This window comes from Protopterus annectens, chromosome 6.part1, assembly GCF_019279795.1.
Source record: "Protopterus annectens isolate FY-2018-M chromosome 6.part1, PAN1.0, whole genome shotgun sequence".
In the NCBI taxonomy this organism is placed as follows: Eukaryota; Metazoa; Chordata; order Ceratodontiformes; family Protopteridae; genus Protopterus; species Protopterus annectens.
This window is the reverse complement of record NC_056738.1, coordinates 409931058-409943217: the sequence shown is the minus strand read 5'-3', so window position 1 is coordinate 409943217 and position 12160 is coordinate 409931058. Positions and strand designations below refer to the sequence as shown.

Genomic DNA, 12160 nt, shown 5'->3' with positions numbered 1-12160 from the left:
AATTGCTCAGTTACTGACATTCCTTAAACCTCACTCCTCTTCCTTATTTTGCATGTATTTTTCTCAGAAATTCCATTTGTTTTTATGTAATTTGCCTTTCTGTTTTCTAAAGACCCCTCTTTTACAATATTCAGTATTTCAAATACAGTTGGTTAAGACTTTGATTTCTGTTTTCTAGTAATTGCTTTTTTGCCAGACAACAGAATTACACTTAATAAGGCCTTACTGTGTCTAGGCAATTCAGATCCTGTGTCCCAGCTCAAAAGAATAATTTCCTTAGTTACAGTCATTTCCATTCGCAATATGTCTGACAGAGTACTTTCTAGGGAATTTTTTAAATCTGGCAACTCATTACACTCCCAAAAAACATGTTCCCAGATACTCTTTGATCTGATGTTGTCAGTCTTCATTTATCCTTGACATATAGAAGTCGGTTCTGACTCTCGAAGCTGGCTCGGCCATTATAACAATTTGCGAGAACCAAAAACTCTCAAGCTAAGTCCCTACCTAGAATGCCCCTCTTTAGATGACCTCAGATCTCATTTGCCACTCTTCTGAATAAGACTCGCCAGCCAATCTCTCTCTTAAGTTAAATGTATTTTTTCTTATTTTTCTAGTAACTTAAAGTTAAACATTTTCTACCTACCCAGTTAACCTTTTCACCATCTGTTGACTTCTACTATCCCTCACTTTTGGGTTCTTCCCTACCATTATTGGTAGTTTTTCCACTTGGAAATTTCTATTTCTTTTTCTATTTTAATTAGTTTTCTGTCATAGGTGTAGTCGGATATTGCTATTTTTTTTTGTGTGTATTATTTGCCTCCTTCCCTCATGGTACCTGTTTTAACATCATTGGTAATTCTATCCCTTTCTCCCTACCTATTGGTAGTTCTGGCCTGCCATTGTTGGTAGCCTTTTCCTCCTCCTCTTATTTCTTTCCTTTGTCTGTGTGTAGTTGTGAGAGAGTTTTTCTGCCAGTTGATATTTGTTTTCTTTTATTAGTCAATATGGCAGATAAAAGCAAAGGGATGACTGGGTTTAAACAGTGTCATGATTGTGGAAGAAAAATGCCCAATTCTGATGGGCATTCATCTTGTGTCTACTGCTTGGGGCCGGTGCATTTACAAGAGGATTACGATATTTGTCAAGCCTTTAGTCACCGGGCCCTCATAGAAAGGAAAAACAAACTGATATTGACAGGTCTGATTAAGACTTCTTTTGATGAAACATTGTCCAGTCAGCCTAGGACCTCTAAATCTGATGTGTCCTCACCTTCGTCTTTCTCTTCCATTTCCTCTAAAGTTGAACTTGGTAAGAAGAGGAGTCTCTCAGTGGTGGTGTCCCCTTTGGCTCCGGCACTCAAGAGATCTAAATTTTCAGTTCCCACACACTCTACAGAACCAAAGGTAAGTACAAGAAAACGTATGGTACAGATTTCTTCAGCACAAACTGTGGCGACCAGTTTGGCAATGCTGATTTCCATGCCGACAACCACAGCGCCAGCTATCCAGGTTACTTCATCCCCTTCAGTGCTGGTCACTTCTAAGGTGCCATCTGTAATTTTGAAACTGTTTCCTTCCACAGAGCCATTAGCAACTTTGGAACCAGGATTTATTTCACTTCCCAGGACTAGGTATTCTCCCTGTATAGATCCCTTTGTGGGACATCTTCCAAGTCCTTTTTAGAGAGACAGGAATCCCCCTCTATGAGTCTGGCTTAAGTCGATGCCATGAGGTTGGTGGATCAGCTTCTCATGGCTAGGGGTCTTTCAGTCTCTTCCCAGGTTTCTCTTCCTTCTGGAGATGGGATCTTTTCTCCAAGGACTCCACCAGACCTTCCTCCTCTAACCTCCATTGAGGTGTTAGAGACCATGACTCCGATTTCCCCTGTCCCAGCTATTCCGGTGCCGACAGCTTTTATGTCTTTGGCTCCTGTGTCTGTCCTGAGTTCCTTCAGAAGCAATGGACTCCCAGGGTCATAGCTGTGCTACCTCATGCATGGGCTGATGTCCTTCATGGATGCATCTGCAGTCATAACAACTGGGTTGTCCTGTCGTCAGGCAGCCCTTCAGTCGGCCGGATTCCAAAGTCCGGGTCCGGCTTCGGCTGATGTCGCACTTCACCCGACGTCATCTCTGTTGGTCTTCGGGTATAAAGGCATCAGCCGACGCCATTTTCCTCAGTCTTTCTTGCCGCGTGGCGCCCGAAGCAGAAGCTGTTCGCAAGTGCCGGTCGGTCGGATCCAGAGATTACTTCTACCGAATACTACTTCGAAGACTTCTAAAGCTAAGTACCCCGTTGGGGACTCTTTCTTGCCTCAGCCGATGTCAGAAAAAGTTAATAATTGTTTAACCTGTGGGAAACAAATACCTCATAAGGATTTCCACTCTTACTGTCTGCCTTGTTTAGGCCCAGCCCACGACGTAGCAGCCTGTTCGGCCTGTGCTTCTTTCAACCGACGAACGCTTAGGCGTCGGTCGGAGTTTGCTGAACAGTTTTTCGGTTCTGATTTTGCGTATATTATGCCGTCGGATCCTCCGACTACCCAAACTGCTAAAAAACGCAAAGATAAAGACCGACACTCGCAGTCCGCGGTTTCGGCTGAAACCATGGTTAAGCAAACCGCGAGTGTCTCGGTTTCGGCCAAAACCGAGAAAGCTGATCAAAATACAGCAGAATCTATCACTACCACTGAGGCCCCTGCTACTTCTCTTGAATCGGCCTCAGAAATTTTATCCACTACGGTGGTTGCCACTGACTTATCAGACACCATTCCCTTGGATGTGTCTACCTCAGCAAGTGGTGCTGCTAGGCCTCCAGCAGCCATGTCCATTAAGGCCTTTGCCAGGGCCAAAGCAGCCAAAACTACTAGAACAGTGCCTGCTAAACCCCCTACAACACGGCCCTCTTCTAGTTCACAAATGCTTACCCTGGCAGAAGATTTAATTTCATTAATTAGGGGATCTCAATCTCACCCAGACAGGGCCTCTCAGCCCCCAGAGAAGAGACCTAGGGCAGAGCCCCCCCAACCCTGTGTCCTCTGATGATTCTGCTGATGAATCAGGCATAACAGACCAGCCAGAGGCTCCTTTCTCCAATTTTGAAGACTCAGATGCTGAAGAATCCATTCCAGCTGCCTCCCCACCAGAAGAATTTTCCTTTGGGGAGACCTTACATGCCATGTGAGAGCAGTTCCAATGGCAGCAGCAGGATTTCTCAGACTCCAGAAAAAGACTTAGAACCTTTCTGCACCTTCCACAACACAGGCCCTTAGCTATACCTCCTGTGCTCTCTGTAGTGGATGATGCCTTCAATGATGTCTGCTCTGCACCAGATTCTTTACCTCCAGCCCCTGCCATACCAGACACTCATCACCACCTTTACAAGGCCCCACTTGCAGACCCCGAAACTATATCCCAGGTTCCCAAGGCAGTAGCCGCGACCACAGCTAAAAACCCTATTCCTTCTGAAAGGGAAACCAGGTCTTTAGACAGATGGGGCAAAAAGGTTTACACTTCAGCTACTCTCTCAGCTAGAGCTTTAAACTGTCAGTTTCACATGATACAATACCAAGAGTTTATGCTTGATCAGTTAACAAAAAAGCTATCCTCTGATGAATCAATTGATAAGAAATATGTATTAGAAATGGTAAATAACATACAACAGGTTAGTAACCATTCCTTAAAATGTGGCTATGATGCACTGGAGGCTTCATTTAGATCAGCCATGACTGGCACAGTGATAAGAAGGCATGCATGGCTAAAGGAACAAGCTTTACCGGATCATGTTAAAGCCAAGTTATTAGATGCTCCTATGGATAAGACCAGCTTGTTTGGTACACCTGCCCAGCAGGTAATGAAGAAAATGGAAGAAAAGGCAAAATCTGTTCAAACGGTTAAAGATTTCTTGCAGGTCCAACCCCCAAGGTTTAGCAGGAACTGGCCTGCCAAAATTGGTCCTTTCCTGACTCCACAAGATCCCAAAGGGGCAGGAATAGACGTTCCAGAGGCAGAAACCAATCCAGAGGAGGTGCCTACAGAGGACGACAGTGGCAAGGTAACAACAGAGGCACAGACACAACCACTGCCACTACAACAACACAGCCACAGTGACTTAGCTCTAAAACCGCCTACCAGGGAACAAATAGCAGCTCCATTAGGCGGCAAATTAACCTTATTTTCAAAGAACTGGCACTATATCACAAAAGACAAGTGGATTTTACAAACCATAGATCAAGGTTACCGGTTCCACTTCCACACTTTACCAGTCAAAAGAGGAATGCCAAATCTACCTCCAAATCAAAAAACAGAGGCTCTACAACAGATAATGCAGTTAGCAAACATGAGAGCTGTGGAAAGAGTGCCAACAACAGAACAAGGAAAGGGATTCTACTCAAGACTATTCCTAGTTCCAAGAAAGGAAAAAGTTGGAGACCTATTCTCGACCTGTCCACCTTAAATACATACATCATTGTCCCAAAATTCAAAATGCTGACCCTACAGCAACTTCTTCCCATGCTGGGCAAGGAGTGTTGGCTGGTAACTCTAGATCTCAAGGAGGCATACCTGCACGTCCCCATTCGACCAATCTGCAGAAGATACCTCAGATTTCTTGCAGGATCAGAGCATTATCAATTCTCAGCATTGCCCTTTGGCTTATCTACTGCGCCCAGAGTATTCACAAAATGCCTGGCATCAGTAATCGCCCACTGCAGACTACAGCGAATTCAAATTTACCCATACCTGGACGACTGCCTGCTACAAGGGGACAACAAAAGCAAGTTGACAACAGATTTACAAAGGGTCATTTACTTGCTACAAGCACTGGGATACACAGTCAATTTACAAAAATCAAGGCTGATACCATCCCAGACAAGGACATTCTTGGGCACGGAATTGGACACAGTAAAACAAATGGCTTTCCTAACTGCAGAAAAACAAAGAGAACTCCCTCTTTACTTCTTGGCACTAACAAAACAGAACAAGTTAACAGCAAGAAAAGTACTGCAGGCCTTGGGCTTCATGGCATCATGCATAATCTTGGTCCCACTTGCCAGACTACATATGAGAAAACTACAGTGGTACCTAAAGAATTTATGGTCCCAACACAGGCACAGCCTAGAAACAGAAATTCCACTAATTCCATGCTTAAAACAGGAGTTCCTATGGTGGGCTCAAGCATGCCAGTCAAACCCAGGGCTACCCTTTCGCAGATGTCAAGCAAGCCAGACCATCACAACAGACGCTTCAGACCTAGGATGGGGGCCCACATGCTGGACAAATGCGTGCAAGGATTGTGGACGCAGGATCAACTTCACCTGCACATCAACCTAAAAGAAATGCTGGCAGTAAAACTGGCAATCCAAAACTTCAGACCATTTCTCAAAGAGGGCCAGTTGATGATAAGGACAGACAACACCACAGTCATGTGGTACATCAACAAACAGGGAGGCACTCATTCATACCCCTATGCAGAATGACTTTGGAGCTGTGGAACCTGGCACTCAGCTACAACATCCAGATACAGGCAATATTTGTACCGGAAAAGAAAATACTCTAGCAGACATACTAAGCAGAACCACATCGGATGCCCACGAATGGATGCTACATCCGGACATCTTCAAGACCATCTCAAAGAAATGGGGAATACCTCAGATAGATCTATTTGCTTCCCCTCTCAATCACCAGCTCAAAAGTTCTGCACAAGGACATTCCACCCACTAGCATGGAAAGTGGATTCGCTCTCCTTCAGCTGGAAAGGCCTAACAGCATATGCATTCCCACCTCTTCCCTTGATACACAAGGTATTACTAAAAATCAAGGAAGAACGTCCAAGGATAATCCTAATAGCTCCAAACTGGCCAAGACAACACTGGTACCCACTGCTCAGGAGCATGTCTCAGAACAATATGTGGCCAATACCCTGATGCCTTTGATGTTAACTCAGAACAACTACAGCATCATGCATCCAAACCTAAAAACGTTGCAACTGACTGCATGGAACATCACATAGCAGCAGCTAATCCAGACCTTTCCCAAAGAGTTAAAGACATTATTCTTGAAGCCCGCAGACCTTCAACAAGAAGGAACTATGCAGGAAAATGGAAAAGGTTTGTCATTTGGAGTACTGAAAGAGGAAAAGATGTGTCAAACATAGATATGCCTAACATTCTGGAGTATCTGGCAGAACTTCTACATTCAGGCCTGTCCTACTCCTCCATCAAGATACATGCATCAGCTATATCAGCAGAATACAGCTTTGATCCACCTGTTTTTTCACACCCATTACTCAGACAGTTCCTCAGAGGAATCAAGAATGTAAAACCTCCAAGGAAACCACCATTACCAGCTTGGGACTTGAACTTTGTGCTAGAAAAGTTGACACTATCACCCTTTGAGCCAGCAGCAACAGCAGACCTACAGCATCTATCGTGGAAAACCGCCTTCCTACTGGCAATAACCTCAGCCAGGAGGGTTTCTGAACTCCAGGCCCTAATGGCAGTACAACCCTTCCTAATCTTCCATCAAGATAGAGTGTCCATGAGGACTAATCCTACATTTATGCCTAAGGTGGTATCCAGAGTGTCTTTAAACCAGGCAATCCACCTACCTACCTTCTTTCCCAACCCACAAAACAGAGGGGAAAGAATACTGCATACCTTGGATGTACATAGACAGCTACGCTACTACCTGAACAGAACAAAAGTAGCAGAAAAACTGATCAGCTTTTTGTAGCCTATGCAACAGGAAGGGAAGGAAAAGCTATTTCCAAACAGACAATCTCCAAATGGATAGGAAATTGCATACGGTTCTGTTACTCCTTCCATGGAAAACCAATTCCACAGAACATAAGACCTCATTCTACAAGGGCAACAGCCACTACCACAGCCTTTTACGAGGAGTGGCAACCAAAGACATTATTGAGGCGGCTACTTGGACCTCCGTGCATACATTTGCCAAGCATTATAATTTGCCTCTATATTCCAGATCCCGAGCAGGGTTTGCCACTGCTGTACTGCAAGGGATCCTAAACACACCATAATCTAGTTTCTTCCTCCTCCCCTAGTTGGCTATGGTATTCTACCCAGTTGTTATGACTGCAGATGCATCCATGAAGGACATAGTACAGTTTTGTACCTACCATAAATGTAGATGTCCGAACTGGATAGCATCTGCAGTCAGGATTACCCTCCCTCCTTCCCCTCTGTGGTACTCCTAGGGTGTTTACCCTCCTAATAGCTAGCTGGTGGGGGGAGTCTTTTATGGTGTATTTGTTGTATATATGTACATACATGCTTATTTTTTGTGTTTACCACTATCTTTTTGGAAACATTGGCATTTATCCAAAATTTTTAGCCTTCAAGAGGGCTGCTGGCATCTGGGGCAAGAAACACTGAGGAAAATGGCGTCGGCTGATGCCTTTATACCCGAAGACCAACAGAGATGACGTCGGGTGAAGTGCGACATCAGCCGAAGCCGGACCCGGACTTTGGAATCCGGCCAACTGAAGGGCTGCCTGACGACAGGACAACCCAGTTGTTATGACTGCAGATGCTATCCAGTTCGGACATCTACATTTATGGTAGGTACAAAACTGTACTTTCCTTGGCTTTGAATTTGATGGTAGTCACCTTGGAGTGGGGTGGGACCACAGTTACAAAGTTGTCTTTCTCGGTTCTGGGTTCCCATCACTCTTCCAAGGGACCTGCTTTCCAGGTCATGGAGAGAGGCTTGGCCTCAGCAGGTTTTCAGATGGTCCCTTCCCAATCAGACCTTTTTCCTGGGACTCCCTATTTTCCAGAGCTTCCCCCAACCTCCACTCCCAGACAGGAAGCATTGAAGCCACAGGACACCCTTGCAGAGGGCCTTACCTTCTCCGAGTCTTCCACAGAATTTCCCACTGAAGAGGTGCCCCAAAAGAGGACATGTAAGAGGAAATAGCTAGATACCCCAGAGAAATCTGTCCTGGAGAACACTGCTCACCCACCTACCTCTTGGGTGACCCCACCTGCTGATGATCTCATTAAGTTGATCACACAGTGGGCATGGAAGGTCCCTGGTTCTGTAGAGCCAATCAATCCTTTCAGCACCAGAGGACCATCACTATTGACCAAGGGTTTAGCAGTAGATGCCATGGTGGTTGCGGCAGCCTTGAAGAAAGAACTTGCAGAGGAGAGTTCCACTGTTCATCCCCCTAACCGAGAGTCCAGGGCGATGGACAGATTTGGGAAGTGAGTGTATGCCTCTTTGACCTTTGCCTTATAGTTGTTGAACTTCAAAGTACACTTTACTAGACTCCAGAGGGATCTGATTAAGGAACTATCAGGTACCCTTGCAGGAGCCCTGTCTGAGAAGGTATAAGGTAAAGTGGCCTCCCAGCTTGCTATCCTGGAGTCTATTTCTAGCTCATCCATGAGGCTCATTGCACATGCAACCGAAGGAACAACTAGGGCAGTGAGTTCTGGTGTAGCCATAAGGAGGCATGCCTGGATGCACTTGTGTGAATTTGCGGAGCCATTCAAGTCTTCATTCGTCAATGCTCCATTTGAAGGATCGTCCTTTTTTGGTCCCAAAGTCAAAGATACCTTGGCCAGGTGTGAAAAGGATGGAAAGACCCTCTCTGCAGTGGGTGTACATTTCTCTGCTCCCCAATGTTCCTACTCCAGGAACCAGCAGAGTGGAAAAATGTGGTTCAAGAAAACCTAAGGGCCTTTCCAGGACATATGCAGCAGTGGCTCACCTCGGGGCAGAGGGGAGAGCTCTAATGAAAGACACCGACCTCATGGCAGAAATGGCCAGAAAAATCAGGATTCCAGAGATTCCTTCTCAGGGAAACCCTACCAGCACTACTGAAGGGAGGCCCAATTGCTTGCCTCTGGAGGCAATTGGGGGAAGACTGCCCTTGCACTCACTAGCCTGGCAACAAATAACCACAGATACTTGGGTGCTAAGGATAATTTAGAATAAACCAAGCATGAGCACAGCTGTGACAACAATTCTTTATTCCAAATCACATTCTGGTACCTCGGCTTCAACAGCCTTCAAAAGAATAAGCTCATTACATTCAGTAGCCATTTTGTATCCCGCTAATTACAGTGCTAATTAGTTAAATACATTCACTTCCTTTTAATAATGACTTTAATTACCCAAATGTTAAAGGTGCCTCACACAGATATAAAAAACATCTTTCACTTTTATAATGTTGTTACACATTTTTTACACATTTCCACTATAAAATTTCTTTATATAATAAATGTAAACAACTTATTACTTTTGCCATTTCACCATTTTCCATTGAATGTCCTATGCTAGTGGTGCCCACTAATATTTAAGTTATATTCCACTAACAACAGTTAAACGTGCCACTAATACTTTTCCTACTTACATTTATTTATTATGACATTTTCCATTTTTCCTTACCTATTTATCTGTAATTCTTATAAGTCCCAGTTTACTTCCAAATTCAACCCTCTAGGATATAAAGTACATAGATTGATAATAATTTTTGTCTCCAGTTTTACCAATCTACTTTTGAATGCTTCACTTCCTATGTTATCACTCCCTCCACCAAAAGGTTGTGCCAATACACTAAAGAAAAAACTGTCAACATTTCCCTCATGTGACATCCAAAAATGTTCAGCAATCGGACTTTCCATTTTTTTGTTTCTAATGTTACCTAGATGTGCCAGTATTCTCAATTTTACCTTTCTTTTTGTTTGCCCCACATATCATTTTATGGGTGTGCATCCACATCCAATGATGTAGACCACATCACATGAATTACATTTAAATCCACTCTTAATCCAAAACTTCTTGCCATTTATCATTCAGTCATCTACATTTTTGACCTTACTACATATTTTACAGGCCCCACATGGAAATGCACCATCCCTATCCCTATTTCTGTCTTCTTTTTTCGCTTTTAATAACTCTTTTACATTTTTAAACCTACCATACAAAAAAGTGACTTTTTCTGGAAATACTTTTCGTACCACTTCATCTCTTTTAATAACAGGCCATAAATTTTCCACCAATTTCCTTACTTTAAATGTCAGTGGAGAAAATTTTGTCACAAAAAAATGGGATCCACCTCCATAAACCCCTCTCTATTTTCCTCTGTATGACCAACATATCTTCTGATGAAATTGTCCTCATTGCACTTCCTGTTTTCCCTTAGCTTATTCAGAGTTGCCTGCATAATATTTTCACCATATCCTCTCTTCCCCAATTTTTTCTTTACCTTAACAAATTCACTCCTCAGTATACTTTTGTCAGATGTATTAAGAGAAATCCTCCTGAATTCCCCATAAGGCAAAGATTTTATTAAATGTGGGGGATGAGCACCACTAGCTTCCAAAAAGTTTTCTGCTGCTGTTTCCTTGTGATACAGTTTATATTGCAAACTTCCCTCTATGTCAGTGTAAAATTCAACATCCAAAAATTGCATACTTTCTCTGTTCATTCTATAAGTAAACTGTAACCTAAAAGTGTTCTGATTTAATGTGTCCATAAAGCACTCAAAATCATACATTTCCCCTTTGCACACAAATATCAGATCATCTATAAAACATTTAAATAACACTGTGTTATTCTTCATAAATTGTGTTGGATATATAAACAAATTTTCAAAATAGGACATGAATAATATTGCATATGAGGGGGCAAAAGCTGCCCCCATTGCTGTCCCTTCCAACTGCAAAAACATCTTTCCTTCATACTCCATAAATATTTCCATTTCCTTTTCTTGGCTTCTTCATTCCCCGACCTTATACAAATTTTCATAGCATTTCCCAAATATCTCTAATGCCTCTATAGAATCTCTGGTCATTTCTGTTGTCATAGGCTCCCTAAGTTTGGTAACACATTTTTCTTTCTGTTTTCTAAGTTACTGTGCTAAGTGTTTTTATGCTCTGGTGTTTAATCAAAAAATTGCTTGCTTAAAAGCAACTTTTCTAAACTCATGCATATTATCCAAACAATCCCTTGTTTTCTACTTAGAATGCAACAATTGCTCCTTTTCTTGTTATGTGATATTTCCCTTCCTCTGTAATGCTTCAAGTCTGTGACAACTCCTTTAAAAAGTATTTTCTTCTTTCTCATTTCCTTCTCTTATTTATATATATATTTAAACTCCACTTTCACTTTATTCCACTCCAAGGCATCTATCCCTTCTGAAGAAATGTCTATATTCACTTACGACTTTCTAATAATTTCTACTAGCCATTCCTTAAAAGAGAAGTCCACCCAAATGTCAATATTTTATTTCCAGGAAGTGATCTTCCTTCCCTGTAATCCAACACTAAACAAGCCACTAACAGAAAAAAAAAACATCATTAATAATAATAATTCTATTTATGACTGAACGTATTGCCATTTTCTTCTGTTTATTTCATCCTATGTTACATCATGAAGGCCAGGAGTGGTAAAATAATTAGGCTAGGTCACTTATTCCAGCTACAGAGCCATTAAGAGAACAATGGCTCATAAACATTGGCATTTAAATGTGCCTTATCAATTATAGATTCCCAGCATCACACCACAGATAAATAGTGTAGTCTGGAGCTACAGTTTGCAGTCTGAACAAAAGCAAGGCTTTCATGCTTAGTTTTCAAATGCAAATAAAAGAGAAAACTCCACTCACACATTAATTTAACTTTTATTTTATTATAAATTAAATTAATTGCACTCGAGTGCCACAAAGAAAAACATGTTTACGTTACTTTCCTAATTTTTTGTTACTATTTGATTTTGCATTTTTTTCCTACACTATTGTATATAATGGTTGGGGGAGGGGAGATTAACATTCAAAGACTCTGCTTCTAGCTACAGTATTAAAAACTGTGAATGCAACACAAACCAGCTTGGCCTAAGTAATACCTATTAATCACAGGAATCAAATTTTTCATACACTGAACCACAGTTGATACTTTGAAAAGAACATTTAATTAAGCTACATTCTTCCTCATGACATACAGTTTTGATTATGAGTGAGGATACTTTAGCCTTAGATATGGGTGCCAGAACCATAGGGAAGGGGGAAGCCCCCCCGACACACACTTTAAATGAAATCCTGAACTATGCACTCAGCTCCAGGATCACCTGTCTTATTTAAAAAAAAAAAAACAGAAGTGAGCAGTTGCCAATAACTTCAGTATGTGTACA

The 12160-nt window shown here is 42.3% G+C and overlaps 1 protein-coding gene across 1 annotated transcript in view; it reads left to right on the top strand.

Annotated features, from left to right (window-relative positions):
* The first annotated feature begins 1007 nt into the window (after nucleotides 1-1007).
* LOC122805302 overlaps nucleotides 1008-12160 on the top strand; it is a 40514-nt gene continuing 29361 nt past the window's right edge. The window contains exon 1 of the mRNA XM_044075390.1: nucleotides 1008-1406. Within this exon, the coding sequence (XP_043931325.1) occupies nucleotides 1008-1406 (399 nt within the window). The remainder of the gene's footprint in view (nucleotides 1407-12160) is intronic.